The 17,980-nt window shown below is 34.2% G+C and overlaps 1 protein-coding gene across 1 annotated transcript; it reads left to right on the top strand.

Annotated features, from left to right (window-relative positions):
• The first annotated feature begins 1,115 nt into the window (after nt 1-1,115).
• On the top strand, nt 1,116-15,788 carry LOC114266431 (homeobox protein knotted-1-like LET6). The gene is made up of 4 exons (XM_028207322.2): nt 1,116-2,113; nt 2,794-3,037; nt 14,658-14,902; nt 15,412-15,788. Exons 1-4 carry the CDS (start codon nt 1,691-1,693, stop codon nt 15,613-15,615), a joined length of 1,116 nt encoding a protein of 371 aa, XP_028063123.2. The 5' UTR covers nt 1,116-1,690; the 3' UTR covers nt 15,616-15,788.
• Nucleotides 15,789-17,980: the final 2,192 nt, after the last annotated feature.

Raw genomic sequence — 17,980 nt, 5'->3', positions numbered from 1 at the left:
TAGTATGAAATTCAAGGAGTTTAAGTATTACAAATGAAATTATAATCACTTTGCTTGGTTCCTATTTTTTAAAAACAGTTTTCAGAAAATTCTACACTCTTTATTTTTCGTGTTTTTTTGTTTTTACTGAATTTTTTTAATATTTTAGGCAAATTTTTTATTTTTTAGACACACCTAACATAAATACACCTAAAAAGTAAAAAAATTATAAAAAAATCTTTTAAAAATTCACTAAATACCAAAAATACAAAAAAATACAAGAATTTAGTATATTTTTTATATTTTTATGTATTTCTTAATTTTTTAAAATATTTTTTCACAATTTTTTTACTTTTTAGACACATGTAAATAAGGTGCATCTAAAAAAGTAAAAAAAATGTTTAAAATTTTAAAAATATTCACTAAAAACAAAAAAACGCGAAAATCAAAAAACTCAGTTTTCAAAAAACTTAATCCAGAAAACTCAAACCAAACACAGTAAATAGGATTTCGTATTTTTTTGAGTAAGAGGTGTTTTGAAAAGATGGTTAAAAATTATTTTTTAACTTTTTTATAAGAGAGAGAAGTGGGTTAGAAATTGAGAAGTGAGTTAGAAATTGAGAAGTGATTTTTAACTCACTTCCCAAAATAATCTTAAATCACATGAGATTAAAGTATAATTTAGGCTTAGTTTGACATGTTTAAAAAAAAGTAAAAAAGTAAAAAAGTCTACTGTCCTATTTAAGTCACATTATCTTATTTAAGTTATATCATCTCTCTAACACATCACTTCAAACTCAACCCAAACTCAATCCATATTTCATAAAAAGTTAAAAAATACATTTATTAAGATCATTCAAAACCATTCCTTACTCTAATTTTTATCTATTAACCTCTACCATAATTATTTTTAAAATTTATCTATTTACTGTTTTTTTTTTACTTCTTAATTTTTTATTTAATTCTCAAAAAAAAAAATAAAAAAAAATAAAGAAGAGGACAATAAATGAGAGAATATTAAAATGAGTGGACAAATAGCTATCTAACCAGTTCCAGTACACCACACTACAGTCGAGTTGTGATTCCGTGCCCCACCTTTCCCTCCATCATCCATCACTTACGCTACACAACACCTCGATTTGATCGTTCCTCTCTCTCTCCACACTCTCTCTCACTTTCTCTTTTCTCTCTACACTTTCTCTCTCCTTCCATCCTTGCCAGTTTTGGCAGTGCACTACTGGCAGTGAATGAAAAGAGGTTGAGAGTTTTCATCGGGAAGGTAATAAGCTTTGCACACCACAGCAAGCCTCAAAGATTCACACTCTCCCTTCTCTGCAAATCTCTCTTTTTTCTATCTAAACTTTCACACTCTTCTTTCTCACGATCGAACAGGAGAGATTAGAGAGTGTTTTAATGCCTGTTGTTAATGACCAGAAAGGTTAACACCCATTTCCAAAGGAAATATCTGAACAGGCTTTCTCAGAACCCATCCATGAGGAAAACATCTTTCACAAAACTGACTCTCTCTTACACACACCCACACACAACTATTTAGGATTTTCTGTAAAAAGCCTGAAAAGAGTAAGCTTAATTCCCGGGAGAAAAGGATAGAGAGATAGAGAGAGATTGTTATGGTTTAGGGTTATATAGTAAAAATAAGGAGATCAAAGAAAAGTTATTGTAGAGAGAGAGAGAGAGAGAGAGAGAGAGAATGGAGGGAGGTGGTGGTTCTAGTAGCACTTCATGTTTGATGGCTTTTGGAGACAATAGTAATGGACTATGTCCAATGATGATGATGATGCCTCAAGTGACTACTTCTCCCTCTCATCACCCTAATGTTGTAGTAGTAGACGACAACAACAACAATACCCTATTTCTCCCTCTTCCTCTCACCAACAACAACCATCATGACCTAAACCGCCATGGTAGTACTACTGGCTCTTCTTATATGATGCTCCAAGATCACAACAACAACAATCACAATCTCACCACGAACACAGCCTGTTATTTCATGGAGAATCATAGCAACGATCACAACGATGGTGGTGGTTCTTGTTCGTCTTCTGTCAAGGATAAGATCATGGCTCATCCTCACTATCACCGCCTCTTGGCTGCTTATGTCAATTGTCAGAAGGTGAAGAACCAAAACTTCTCTCTCTCTCTCTTGATGATATATCAAAAACTCAGAAACCTCTTCGTCTCCCAAGTGGAAGATTCATAAATTCAGACAAGAAGAGCTGCTGCAAATTTCTGGGTTCTGAAATGGCAATCTAAATGTGGCAGAGGGTTTTTGTTTGTGTGCATATATATATACATAGCTATAATATTCTTGGAGGCCATAAAAAACCCACAAATCTTTTCCTCTTCCAAGTGGAAGATTGACGAATTTAGAACAAGAGAGAGAGAGAGAGAGAGAGAAAATTTCTGGGTTCTAGAATGGAAATCTGAGTGTGGCAGAGGGGTGTTCTTTTATCTTCTGTTGTTCTCCCAATTTTTAAAGAACTTTCTTTAATGAAACTGGTCTATAACTAGAAACCCTTTTTACTAAAATGATAGGGACAGACAGTTCTTATGCTTTCTGCTGTAAATCACAAGCCATATACTAACGAGAGAAAATTATTTTACATGTACCTTATATATGTTGTAAATCACAAGCCCTACTAAGGAAGAGTTCATTATTTTACATGTATATATATTTAAATCACAAACCATACCAAGGAGGAAGGTAATGTGTTAGTTAGCCTGACAGCAAGTAAAAATTTCGGTTAGATCTCTTTTAAAACATGAATTCTTATGATATATATGTATGCACAGATCGGAGCACCGCCGGAAGTAGTGGCAAGACTGGAGGAAGCCTGCGCGTCTTCCTCCGCGGTCGGCCACACCGGCACGGGATGTATCGGCGAAGATCCGGCATTGGATCAGTTCATGGAGGCCTACTGTGAGATGCTGAGCAAGTATGAGCAAGAACTCTCAAAACCCTTCCAAGAAGCCATGCTTTTCCTCTCAAGAATTGAGTGCCAGTTCAAAGCCCTCACAATTGCTTCCTCAGACTCTGGTAGTAACCCTTCCTCTTTCCTAGATCTTGAATGTCTCTGTGGTTTGTTTGTTGATTGGATTTGTTTTTGTCTTATAATAATAACTCATGCTTGTGTATATTTCCAAGAACACATATAATTCACATTTAAAATCTTCTTGTTCCCAAAGGATCAGTTTAATTTTTATTTTTTTATTTTTTGTCAGTTTAGTTTATTTTTTTCTTTTTGTTCTCTTTCTTTATTCCTCTCTAGTATTATACATATATATATATATATATATATATATATATATCAAGCTGTTATGAAGGGACTAGAATATGTGTGGTGACAATTTGTTGTATGTGGCACATGTAGGGTTTGTAGGGTATGTACCCTTGCTTTGATTCTCTTCTCTGTGTGTTAGGTCTTGCGCTCTTGGCTTTTCCTGTTGCCAAACATTCTTCTTTTTCTTGTTCTTGGTATAATATTTTGGATTACATTTCTGCAGCTTTTAGTACTAGAAGAACTTGGATTTTCATTATTTTCTTTCTTATTAGTTTGATGTCTGCTTTCATAATGAAGCTAGATGACTTGGATTTTCATTATTTTCTTTCTTATTAGCTTGATGTTTGATTTCATAATGAAGTTAGATGGTTGTTTTTCTTTTTCTTGTTCTTTTTGGATATTCTTGACTAAGCAAGAATTAATATATATATATATTTTATTAAATATTCTTGACTTTCTTATTAGTTTGATGTTTGTTTTCATAAAGTAGCTAGATGGTTGTTTTTCTTTTTCTTTTTAGATATTCTTGACTAAGCAAGAATTAATATTTTCTTTTTTTTAAATATTATTGATTACCAATAATTTTAACATAAATAGCTATGCAAATATTGGGACAAATAATCTTTTATTGAATTATTAGTCAATTACAGAGCGATTTCTCTATATCAAATTGTTCATGGTTGTTTTTGTTTCTTGTGTTAATTCCATACATGTGCATCAAACTCAAACTCTACTGTTTTTACTAAAGAAATTTTTTCTTTGGGGGGGGGGGGGCTGTTGATAAGTTTTGATATTTCTGCCTTGTCATTATATCTGATTAATGTCAAGGCAAGTATGTGTACTACCCAAAAGTTGAAGCAAAAACGTCAAGCAACAAATTTAAGGAATCCTGATACTCCTAGGTTTGATTATCTTCTCATATAGGGTTTACACATTGCATACTAACCAGCAGCTCTCAGAAAGTTTGAATGCAAATGAGAGAGAGAGAGAGAGAGAGGTTGGTAGATATATAAGGGGACTAATTGAAACATCTTATTTTGAGTAAATTAGATCATATGAGCAATTTTTTGTTTATTTTAGATGGAATTTAAACATAGAAGCATACTGCAGATGCCAACATGATCCTTGAGTAAAGACAAAATGAGTTTGATAAATTACTAAACACAGCTCTATTAAAAAAAAAAAAAAAAAAAAAAAAAAAAAAACAATGCAGTATCTTCCACATTCTAAGGGATAGCTATGCAACGTGTTACTCCTTTGTCCTTGCTTGTCTGTATAATTTTCCATGGTTCTATTTACCAGTGTTTTCTCTGTTTCATGTATCTGCAGACTTTGTACAGGTGTTCCTGTGTGTTTCAGTATTGGCACTAAAAAGTAAATAGGTGAACACCATTGTTAAATGGACTTGAGCATGGGTGTTGGTGTGAATAATTTTTTTTGTTTTGTTTTTGGTTACATGAATCACCCACTCCACCTCCCCCTATCATGTCCTTTTAATAGGGTTCCATGGAAAATCTAATTACTTGAATCACAGTCCCCTAGATAACCATTTCATATTTCTATGCAACAACCTATTAAATAGTTTCTTTGTATCTTTCTAAGATGAATGTACCACCCAACATAATGTTCTTAAAAATTGTGGATTACTTTTTCCAAGGGGATGCATGTCTATCTAGGCATTTCAGACTTATATTCAATATCCTTATCTGATCCATAGTTGCATGAAGCAGGAGTGGGGGAGCGAGGACCCTATAGACGGGTTTGAGGTTGTGAGCAGGAGAGGGGGCAGGATCAGGAGCAAGGTTCCAGAGTGAGGAGCGAGGCCTGTGTCCGAGAGGCCTGTGTTCAACACAGGAACGTTATAAATTTAGAAGAGTACATGTAGACATATATGTTACGTTGCAACTTGCAAGTCAATATACTGGATTTCTGCACATTTTCAGTTTCCTACTGTTTTTGTCTGCAAGGGTAAATATTGTAGTTTAAAGTTCATTAATGTCTTTGTCTTGTAGTGTGTTAGTCTGATTGTTCACAGAATTTTAATCGTACATCATACATGAATTACTCTTTTGCCAAGTATATATAGTGCATTTATGAATTTATCCTGTTCAAGACACGTAACATTTTTATGAACTTTGCTGGTTTTACGGTTGGGTGGCGTGCAATAATGTATGGGATTAATGATGTTCTATTTGTCCAATATGTAGAATAGAACTGGTACTGGCCCTTAAAATGGTATTGAGCTTGTGTGTCCCTGCAATCCAGGAAAAGGAAGAGTTGAGAACTATGATATCTCTTAACTTGATATGAAGATCAATTCACTATTTTGTCTTTCCAAAGATTCTACTAAAACCTTTTTTATTGACTCATTACAAACTTTAGTGTTTACTAATTATGGTGAATAAGAAGCTCATGCAGTCTAGCATCCTCTTGCATAATTTAAGCATTGGATTGTGTAAATTTGAACCGATAAAATATATTATTTTCCTTGTTTTTGGTAGTGTTGTTCTTTTGTCCTCTTTTTTTTTTTTTTTTTCTCTTCCTTCTTTGATAGTCAATACAATAATGTGTTCTATAGATCCAGTTATGAGCGGTTATGGTACATACAAGATCTAAATTTCTAAAAATGTTTAGGTCTTGAATTTTGTTTTCCTTGACTTTTTGTGATAAAATTATCAATTATGGCACTTGCAAGCAACTTGACCACGGCCACCCCTAACTTTTTGGGGCCTAAGGTGGACTTAAAAGATGGGGCCCCAACTCTCATACACAAAGTTTTAAATAACGGTGGCGGTTATCGTAATGGTAGCGGTAATGCCAATGGAGTTGTGGGGTGCATATGGTACACATAATTATAAATTTGTTGAATATGGTACACAATTATTGATGTAAATCATAATTATTGAGATAAATTTTGAATATTTTGATTGTTAGCACTATTATTCTATTCACACTTTTTCTTAACATAGTAAATTAAATTATAAAATTTGATTATTTTCAACTTAAAAAAAATTATTTCTCTAGAAGCAAATTGGAATTTGTATAGTCAAATAATATTCTATAAATAATACATACATTTGGTAAGGGACCATCTATTATTTTTAAATCACCAATTCAATTGTTTGTTTGTTTTTTTTTTTTAAGGAACATCGGAAAAACAACAAAAACAAAGGCCTAAGCCCATTTCTTAGATCTACTAACGATGTCTGTAACAAGCTGATTCTTAAATCTCGGTTGGTGGCTCATTCACCACCAAAATATCCTCTGGCTACTTAGCTCCAAACTTTGCGAGTGCATCAGCACAAAGATTGCCCTCCTTGAACACATGTTGCGCAGTACACTCACATCCTCACATGATGATCTTGGCATCTTGTTTGGTTTGTTTTTGGGAGAGTTGTTTTTGAAAAAAAATTTGGTGAGTGAGTTTAGAAATTTTTTTAGTTTGTTTGGTTGTATATTTTGAAAGTAGTTTGGGAGTTTGGGATGATTTGATATTTTGTTGTAATTGAGTAGATGTATGTGAGAGAAAAAGTGATTGAGAAGGAGAGAGGAGAGAGAAAAAGTGATTGATTGATGTGTAAGAGAGAGATTTTGGAAATTTTTTGAGAAAAACACAAACCAAACAAAATTTTGAAAAAAAATTTCAAAAACAACTCTTCCAAAAACAAACCAAACAAGCCCTTTGTTTCTGTCTCCTCTTCCAATAACTTCACAGCTTGCATAGCGTCGGTCTCAATAATTACTTTGTTCCATAAATAGCCGATAGCTCAGCTTCAAGGCTTGTCCCATTGTATAATCCGCCATAGTAACCACACAACCATGTTCGAGCTTCATCTCTGAATAGTTCTCTAAAGCCTCCATCTCCTCCTAGCTTCTTGTAGCCATATGTGTTTAATTTAATTCTACCTGCAGGGGGAAGACACCACTTAATCAGTTTGAAAGCCGGTCTAGCATTAACAATGGCCACATTAAAAGCTTGGTTAATGTCATTAGTATAATAAGTCAAGATAAACTTCACACTATCATGGCTACTAATCACCAATTGATCAAAAAATTTTAAATTTTTGTTTTTCCAAATTTTCCAAAGACAAACAACAAACACAGTGTACCAACTGATTGATAGAATTTAATTGAAGAACAAACACTGTTTTTTATTTCTGAAATGAATTTGGATACATGTAGTATCTTTTTTACAAATTGAATTAATTAAATACAACTACTAATGTAATCTAGTTATAGGCAAATCCTCAAGTGTGAATACTTGATTGTGGTGAGCATTAACTAGCTCAATTTCCCCATGTTTTTCTTCTTTGCTTCATGGTGAAGCTTTGGGCAATCAACAATGGAGGGTTTCCATGAAGCTTCTCCTTCCTTGTTCATCATGCTTCTCATCATTCTTGATCATTCCAGTAACTCCTAGTTTGTGAATTGGGGTTTGATTTTCAATGCCCCCCCTCAAACCCAATTCGCTGAGTTTCTTCATTCCAAGTAGTATCTTTAGTCTTTTGAACACTTAATATGCCGACAGTTTTGTGAAGATATCTACTATTTGGTCTTGAGACTTGCAAGGGATTAATTCCACTTCTTTATCCTTCACTTGCTCTCGGATGTAGTGGTAACCTGTGTCAATGTGTTTGCTTTGTTCGTGGAACACTGAATTCTTCGCTAGTGCTATTGTTTATTGATTATCAATATGAATCTCTGTTGGTTCTTGTTCAACACCTAAATGCTTCAATACATTTCTGGGCCATATTCCATGACATACTGCTGAGTTAACTGTGACGTACTCGACTTCATATGTTGATAAAGTCACAATGGATTGTTTCTTTGACGACCAGGTGAATGATGTCTCCCCTAGAAAGAAAGCAAAACCTGTGGTACTTTTCTGATCATCTACATCACCGGTCCAATCACTGTCGCTGTATCCGATAAGGCAGTGGTTATTTGTAGATGGATAAAATAATCCATGTTCTAGTGTTCTTTTCAAGTAACGAAGAATTCTCTTGGCTGTTTTTAGATGAGTTGTCTTGGGCTCTTCCATGAAGCGATTGATTAGACCAACCCTATATAAAATATCTGGGCATGTAGTTGTGAGATATCGGAGGCTTCTGACTAAACTTTTGAAATAAGTTGGATTAATATTTTCGCCTTCATCGTATTTTGATAGCTTACTTCCGCCTTTGATTGAAGTGTTAACGGGATGACTATTTTCCATTCCAAACTTTGCTAAGATTTCTTTGATATAGCGGGCTTGTGAGATGAATATGCCTTCATAACTTTGTTTGACTTCAATGCCAAGATAATATGCCATAAGTCCGATATCTGTCATTTCGAACTCTTGAATCATAGATGCTTTGAAGTCGTTTATCATGTTGAGATTGTTGCCAGCAAAAATTAAATCATCAATACAAAGACAAACAAATAACTCATCTCCCTCCTTCGCTGTCTTGATGTATTAAGGCATGTTCATATGCGCATTTGATATACCCATTGGTGACAAAATATTTGTCAGTTTTGGTATTCCGGGCTTGCTTGAGTCCATAGAGGGCTCTCTTCAATTTGTAGACCTTGTCTTCTCGTCCTTGCTTTACATAGCCAAGTGGTTGATCGACATAGACTTCTTCGTCTAGATAGCCATTTAGAAATGTTGATTTCACATCCATTTGATAAATTGGCCACCTTTGTTGTGCGGTTAAGGAGATGAAAAGTCAGACTGTCTCCATTCGAGCAACTGGAGCGAAAAGTTCTTCATAATCAATTCCATAACTTTGTTTGTAGTCCTTAGTCTTGCTTTATACTAGTCAACTTTTCCTTTGGCATTTCTCTTTGTTTTGTAGATCCATTTTACACCAATAGGCTTGTGGCTTTTTGGAAGTGTTGTAAGCTGTCATGCGTTGTTCTTTTCAATGGTGTTTATTTCTTCATCCATGGCTTTTTGCTATGTGGCTTCTTGTTGAGCTTCTTCAAATTTAATTGGATCACACTGCCTATGAAAAGGCAAAATAATTCAAAGTCTTCATTCGTGCGTTTGGTTACGTCATAAATATCTTGGTTTGGCCTTGTTTTGACATTTCTTGGTGATGATTCTTCACTTGAAGTTGCTTGTCCCCCCTTGGGGTGAGTGTGGGGTTATTATGGTCTCCATGTCTGGTGGCTCCTTTTCTTGGCTGTCGTCTAAAGGCAGGCTACTTGTTTGAGCATTTTGTTGCCAATCCCAGCTTGATTCTTCTTCAAACTCAACATCTCTTGAGAAAATTGTTCTTTGTATTGTGTTTATATGGTTTATATGCCGCTCCACCATAGCCTATAAAGACACATTTCTCTCTTTGTTCTACTAGCTTCTGGCACTTTGGCATATGCTATGCAACCAAAAATTTGCAAATGGTTGACCGTTGGTTTGTTGCTCTAGGCTTCTTCTGGTGTCTTGTTGAACAATCTTTGTGATGGAAATTTGTTGAGTAGGTATACTGCAGTAGAAACTGTTTCACCCCAAAATTCTAGGGGTGTATGTTTCTCCTTGAGCATGCACCGAACTAGATTCAGGATGGTTATGTTTTTATGATTAAAAACACCATTTTGCTGGGGAGTACAAGGAATAGTGTATTGATGAACTATTCCATAAGCTTTGCAAAACTTAAAATTCTTTGGAAGAGTGTTCTCCTCCACAATCTGAACGGATTGCTTTTTGATGAAACAACTACTTTGTTTTTCGATGAGATTTTTGAACTCCTTGAACTTGTGAAAAACTTCATTTTTCTCTTTAATAATGTACTGTTGTAATCATATGTGAAAGTAAGAAAGTATTTGACCCCTCCAAGAGAAATAGGAACAATTGGGCCACAAACGTCTGAATGGATTAGTTGTAGCAGTTGAGTTGATCTTCTTGTTAGCTTGCCTTTGAAGCTTTTTTTGTGTTATCTTCCAGTGAGGCATCCTTCGCAAACTCTCTTAGGGGGCTTTAGCCATGGTATTCCTATTACACTGTTTCCTTTTGACATGTTTTGTAATCCTTGAAAATTCAAATGTCCAAATCTAAGTTGCCATAAAGTTGAATTATCTTCAATTTTTGCTTTAACGCATCTAGAATGGGCATGTTGATTTACTCGGAAAATTTATGGAAACATGGGATTTCTTGTCATGTTGACATTTGTGACTAATTTGTTATGTTGATCCCACAGTGAGAGGCTTGAATCCTTTATCTGAATTGAGAAGCCTTTCTCAATTAATTGACCCATGCTCAAAATATTGCTTTTCATGTCAAGCACATAATAAACATTGGAGATAAATTGATAGTCTCCATTGTTTAATTTAATGCCAATCTTTCCATCGCCTTCTATGAGTCGCTTTGTGAATTTTCGAAGGTAACACTTTGTAATTTTCATCCAGTTGTACGAACAACTCTTTTCTTCTACTTATATGGTTGCTTCCTCCAGAGTCTAGATACCATAAGCTATCTTGTTGTGCCTCGTTGTCTTTGTATGCAAGCAAATTGGTGGATCTTGTGTCCCCTTCTTTGATAGAATGGATTTTCTTTTCTTTAGTGTTGGTATTTCGATGCCAACAGTCCTTTGCGTAGAGTCCAAAAATTCCACATATTTGGCACTGTACTTGAGGTCTTCTAGATTGTTGATTTGGTTTGGGTGACTTTTTCTTTTTCTCGACCTCTTTGGGAGTTCTGCCAAGATCCTTTTCTGTTGTCTTGGGGTTGGTGTTGATTATTTTGCTGAAATCTTCCTCATCCACGGCCTGGTTGAAATTGGCCTTGGTTGGATGCTTTTGATTTAAAATTTAGCTTTGTCTGGAGAACTTGTTCAAGTGGTTTTTCTCCATCTCGTCTTGCCAATTTTTGTTCATGGGCTTGCAGGGAACCTGCGAGCTCTACGACTATTAATTCTTCCAAGTCTTTGGATTCTTCAATGGTGACGACAATATAGTCAAATTTTGGGTCTAGCATTGCACAAACATTTGTCTCTTAATTCCGTCTAAGTTGATTTACAATTACCATAAGTCTAGTATGGTAATCAAAAATTGACTTCGATGGTTTCATTTGAATTAATTTGAACTCACCTCATAGAGTTTGAAGTTGAATTTTCATGACTTTTTCTGCACCTTTATAGGTTTGGCAGAGGAGGTTCCAAATTTCTTTCGCTATTTTTGCTTTTGGAATGATCTCGAACGTTGGTTCGTCGAGTCCTGCATGGATTGCTTCTCTTGCGGTTGAATTGTTTTTTCGTAAATTGTCGAGGGTCTTTTCAGCAATTGTCAAATTGTCTTCTTTTTTTGATGGTGGCTCTGTATAGCCTTCTTCTACGAACCCATATACCCCTTTGGCTCCTAATAGCCTTCATTTTGATGCACCAATTATCATAGTTTTCTTTGGTTGGCCTCGGGATTGAGGAGGTTGAATTTGAATACGCCATGATGACTCTTTATCTTTAATTTGGAATTTGAAATTTTTCGAAAATGAATGTTGAAACTCTGACTGTACGGACGAGTCCGAAATGCTCCAAAGAGCTGGAAATCACTAGTGGATCGTTGTGATTGGACTCCGGATGACTTAGTTTTAGCCAAAATAATTTGAATGATTTATATCTGGTACAAACTTATGCCGCGAAGCACTAGATAATTATTCTGGTCAACAATTCATGCGCCTTCTTCCCTGGGTTGCGCTTGCGGCGCGTACTGAGAGTGGCGGGCGCGTGGGAACGACATAAGGCTTGTGGAGGCGCGTAAGGGCTCCTTGGAGTTAGGTTTCGAATGCGGTTTTTTCCTGTGTGACCGTCTCGACAAGGCCTACACATTGGTTTGATCAAAAGTTGATTTCGACAACTTTGATTTTTGGGCAATTCTGAAAATTACTCTGTTCTTCTTGTCTTTTGTAGAAATTTTGTAATTTCAGGCTACCTCGACTCCGATGGCTCTGATACCATTGATGGGATATGGGAATGGGATCTCAATGTATTTTTTGAGAATTTAATTGAAGAACAAACACTCTGTATTTCTGAAATGAATTTGGATACATGTAGTATCTCTTTTACAAATTGAATTGATTAAATACAACAATTAATGTAATCTATTTATAGGCAAATCCTTAGGTGTGAATACCTGATGGTGGTGAACTGCAACCAACTCAATTTGCACGTTTTTCTTCTTTGCTTCATGGTGAAGCTTTGGACAGTCAACAATGGAGGGCTTCCATAGAGCTTCTCATTCCTTCTTCATGCTTCTTCATCATTCTTCATCATTCCGGTAACTCTTGGTTTGTGAATTGAGGTTTCATTTTCAACACTGATAAGATCACTAAATTGTTTTTTTATTTCTGGAATCCAGCCAAGGTTAAATCATTTCGATCTTAAGTTATGTTTGGTTAATTATTTCGGTCTTAAGTTATGTTTGTAGGTTAAATCATTTGATCATAAGGTGAAGACTGCATCTAGATGTATTGGATAAAATCACTAGATTATTTGCTGGCCTACTACGTGGATCATTGCAATTCTGCTTGAAGTTCAAACAAAGAACGAATTGTTGTCATGCCATTGTTTTCTTGGAACATACCCTCTACAAATCCATTTACGATCAGAATAAGGATATTTTTGGTACACTGACAATTTCTCCTGTGAAGGGAATGAATGTTAAAAAATGCATTTGACTAAATTGATATTAGCTACACAGAACTTCGAGCATAATACTATAATCTTAGATAATGAGTCCCAACCCTTTAACCAGGTTGCTAGGTCTTTTGCTATTTCCACTCTTAATTGCATGTTGATACACATTCCTTGGAGATCAGTGTGTGCGAGAACTAACTGGAAGTGATCTGTGGCTGGTGTTGTGAAAGAGGTGTGGTGGAAATTTTGGTCCACATTGGTTGATGGATGTGTGGAGGAGATGAGTACAAATCCAGTAGTGTAGATCTACTTTTGCAAAATGGAGAACCGTTAGCGCTGCCTGAACGGGGTGTTCAGGTAGAGGGTTCTCCGATGCTTAGGTTAGAGATGAGTTGGGAGAGAATAGTAGTTGAATGATGGCTTGAGTGTGTATGATTATGTACTTGATCCCTTAAGGGTGTTGGTATGTATAGTGTTGACTAAGTACCCCCTTTTGGTAGGAGTATGACTCAACTTAGGAACAGGCTTGTGGGACAAGTATTCCCTATCCTGGGAGTAAATATTGGGTGCAACAGTGATACCACGTGGTGGTATCACTATCCAATGAGTAATCTTACTTTGCGGTATGGACAATAATTTGGTTGGTTTAGTGGGAGACAAACTTTACCCATCTAATGGACTTTGTGGTTTTTATTGGCTAGTGATGCCATGTAGGATGGTGTCACTGTTACACTATTATTTCCTCTTGTGGTTGGTGAAGGTTTCACTATTAATAACCTTCAAATAATTAGATAGGTCGATTGTTATCTAAATAGGAGGTTGAATCCTTTCAATGATACATTCAACCCTTTGACTATGAATTGTCCACCACTAGTCCTGCTCAGTCCACGCAGTCTGATTTAGGACCCGTGTTGGCAATTACCTCCCACGAAAGTCTTTCGCCTTGTTCTTGAATTTCAGATGATTTTGTGGTGAATCAGCGTTCTCTTTAGGCTTATCGGCCTGTACATCCCATTTCCATGATGTTCTAAGCATGTTGATGGCCTTTTCTTGTCTGTAGCTCTGGTGTACATAAAATGCATACAAATCTATTTTGATCCACATAAGTTTGCATGTATGTTCAGTTGCTTGGAGTAAATCTTTCATGATACATTTATATAAATTTATTTTCAAAAAAGAATTTGTGGTACTCTACCTTTATTGCAAGTTAAATAAAACTTTTTTTTTTTTTTTGTGCATGTCTAGAAGCAATAATCAAGCAATATTTAGACAGTCATGTTGTCACTCTTATTCTCTCTTTAACTTAATACCTGAGGTTTGTGCTGCACGTGATCCTTGTAAAAGGTAGATAAACTCTGCTATCAAGGAATGAGATTATGATATTGTGCCTTTTAAGTGTCAAGAGATCAGTTTGTTGAAATTAAAGTTTATATTCACCTCCTTTTGTAAATAAAAAGAGAAAGGGAAAGAGAGGAGATCATAGGAATAAAAGAAATGGATTGTTGAAGATCATGCTTGTGCTCTTGTATAAACATCTCTTGACTACAAGTTGGGAGATGTGAATATCTGAGTTGTTGCATTGGTAGCTTAAAAATTACAGTAAGGCTTGGTTAGGGAATTTTGTGGATCTTTCTTGGCTAATACTGAAGAAATATATGATAATGTGCAATGGCCAATATCAACATGAGCATGTTTCTGATAATAGAAACTTGTAACTTGCAAACTTGTCTACATGTTGAAAGTGCTAACCTACTCACTTTGTCTTCAGCTTGTGGAGACAGTTTGGACAGAAATGGATCGTCTGAAGAAGAGGCTGATGGGAATAACAATTTCATCGATCCTCAAGCAGAAGACAGGGAATTGAAAGGTCAGCTTTTGCGGAGGTACAGCGGGTATTTAGGCAGTCTGAAGCAGGAGTTCATGAAGAAGAGAAAGAAAGGGAAGTTGCCTAAAGAGGCCCGGCAACAATTGCTAGACTGGTGGAGTAGACATTACAAGTGGCCATACCCATCGGTATCTCTCCAGCCTTCACCTTCAATGCCCATTAGCAAAATTACTATTTTATAATTTACTAAAGTCAGATACACATTAATGCTTTAGTTGATAATTGAGCCTCTCAATTTTGCATTTACGCTTCATCGACTATTTGTCCCTCAATTGACTTGGGTTAAACACCAAATGCTTAGCTGAATAGTTGAGCCTCTCAATTGAACTTCTAGTGATAAGACTTAAATATTTCTTGAAGTGGTGCTGCTATAGTCTAAATGTTCTTGGTTGCCCTTACTGTGATTTAAATCTCAGCTTTGAGTATTTTTGGTTGGGCTTGTAGAGTCTGATTAGTACTGTACACTTCACCATGCACAAATTGTAATAAGCGTATTACGGTAGTTTTGTTACCTTGCAAGTGTGCCCGAAATTCCATTTGAGAACTAGCTTTTCCTATCATTACTAATTTCAAATAGAATTATGGTCTTAGTTGCGTGAAACTAATGGCAAGTATATGTAACTTAATGTGTCAACAGGAATCGCAGAAGCTGGCACTTGCTGAATCTACCGGCCTTGATCAAAAGCAAATAAACAACTGGTTCATCAACCAAAGGAAACGGCACTGGAAGCCTTCGGAAGACATGCAGTTTGTTGTCATGGACGCTACACATCCCCACTATTACATGGACAATGTTCTCGGTAATCCCTTTCCCATGGATATCTCGCCTACGCTCCTCTGAAGACTCTGATGACGGTGGCTATATATATTGTTGAATTCAACTGAATTCTTGATCAAACCATTGTCATTCAACATTGAATGATGTCAAGTTATGTTGTGTAATAGTAGTATCAATGTAGATGCAATCTAAATATGAATCTGAGACCATTAAATGCTAAATTTCCCTTTTTTGTATGGGTTTTTTGTTATTGTTTTTGAGGTAAATCTGGTTCTGAATTTTCTTGCCGTTCATTTTTGTAGTAGAAAAGTATTTCAATTTCAAAAACTAATTTGTTGGTAATATAATGATTTCTTTAGTGCCAATTCTTGAACTCTCTTTTCAGGAGTCATGTATTTGCTGGATATATTTTGGTTCTTTTGAAATAATTATTTTTGTATACTACTTGCCCAAAGTAAAATTGATTGCACGTCTGTTTTTAAGGACTTATTTTTTTTTTTTAAAAAAATTGTCGTTTGTATCTATTAATGTTGAGAGGACAAATTTTCCTATGCGTGCATAAATTGACAATTTAGTTTTTTGTTTTTTTGTTTTGTTTTGTTTTTTTTTTTCCCGACGTTTATAAATTATCGTCGCAATTTACGATTAGTAATTTTTTTGTACTGAAGTTTTAAATTATCGTTAAAAATTAAAAATTAATAACGTTTCTTTATGATGATTTTTTAATTTGTCGTCAAAATTTAAAGTTTAGTTATATTTATGTGATAATTTTTAGGCTGTCGTTGAAAATTAATAATTAGTGATTTTTTTAATAGTATTAGATGAAAAATATTATTAATTATTATAGAATTTATTAGATAATAAATATATTTATTATGACCTATACATAAGTTGTTCTTGGTTTAATTGATTTTAGTTTTGTTGGTCGAGCAATTGAAAATGACTATTACTATTTAATTTTCAACCTTTTTTTTATCTGAAGCTTTTAGTTTTTGATTTTGTGGAAAAGAGATTCACAAGTGGTTTGAGTGTTCTATACAAATTTAGGTAAATGATACACATAGTTCTTATAATTTAAGTGAAATGTTATTTTAATTTTTGTAATTTTAATTTGAACTTTATATTTTTAATTTTATTACAATGTGGTTAATTTGTTACTTATTGTTAAAAGTTTGAATGGAAGTAGAAGGATCAAAGTAAAATTTCAAATAAGGACTCCAGTAATTGTTGTAGTTTTTATTTTTTTTAATTAATTTCACTTTGGTTTTTCTAGATTTATACATGATCTTTTTTTAAAATGTTAACGACACTTGATGAAGGGGTTATATTGAAACAAAATTAAAAATATAAAATTAAATTATTTAAATTAAAATTACAAAAGAATAATATAAAATTTCAATCAAATTAAAGAACCATTGATATGATATATCTTAAACTATCACATGGGCGGGCAATAAATGAAAAACGACAATGCTAGGTAGCTCAAATTTTTGTGGCTCAAATGGCTCAAATCTGTCAAAACGACGTCGTTTTGACAGATTTTGAGTGTAAAACGACGTCATTTTGATAGATTTGAGCCATTTGAGCCACAAAAATTTGAGCTACCAAACATTTTCCAATGAAAAAAGTGTGGCAGTGGGGTTACACTATATCTTCCGAACTTTTATTACAAAATATGTATTATGAATCACATACTTTGTAATGTTTAAAGAATCAAATGGGTTAAATAAAAGGTAAATTGCACTTTACCCTTTTCATATTTGGATAAATTATCAATAGGTCTTAATAGTTAGATTTAATTTTCATAAAGTCTTATTGAAAATAAGTCTTAATAAAATCGTCATTAAAAATAATTTTTTGTGATGATTTTTTATATGTTAAAAATTGACAATTAGTGACTTTTTATTATAGATTTTATAAATTGTCCCTAAACTTTATAATTAGTGATTTTTTTTGATGAATTTTGCAAACTGTCGCTAAAACTTATAATTAGTGACAGTTTTATAACAATTTTTTAATTGACGTTGAAAATTAACAATTAGTGATGTTTTTTAGGAGATATGAAAATACCATGAGTTATCATATGATCTATTGGACTATAAATTCACATATTAGAATCTACATATAAGTCCTCCTTTATATTTGACCACTTTCTTACTTTTGCCCTTAGAATTTATTTTTTCTCATTTTGGTTCTTTTATATTTCAAGTTTTTCCTAGTTTACTTTTAAAGTTAATTTCTGTTCAAAATTAAATAGAAAATGTCATAATAACTGTCATATAACACAAAAAATATATTATTACGTTCAAGTTTAAGTTTATATTAGATATGTGAGTTGTATATAATAAAATACTTTTATATCACGTGACTATTAATATTTTATTTTTTGTCTAATTTTTTACAAAAAATTTTGGGTAAATTATAAATA

The sequence above is a fragment of the Camellia sinensis genome, chromosome 9, assembly GCF_055761805.1.
Source record: "Camellia sinensis isolate YWXY chromosome 9, ASM5576180v1, whole genome shotgun sequence".
NCBI classification, from domain to species: Eukaryota; Viridiplantae; Streptophyta; class Magnoliopsida; order Ericales; family Theaceae; genus Camellia; species Camellia sinensis.
Note: the sequence above shows the minus strand (reverse complement) of the source record. Positions and strands in the feature narration are given on the sequence as shown.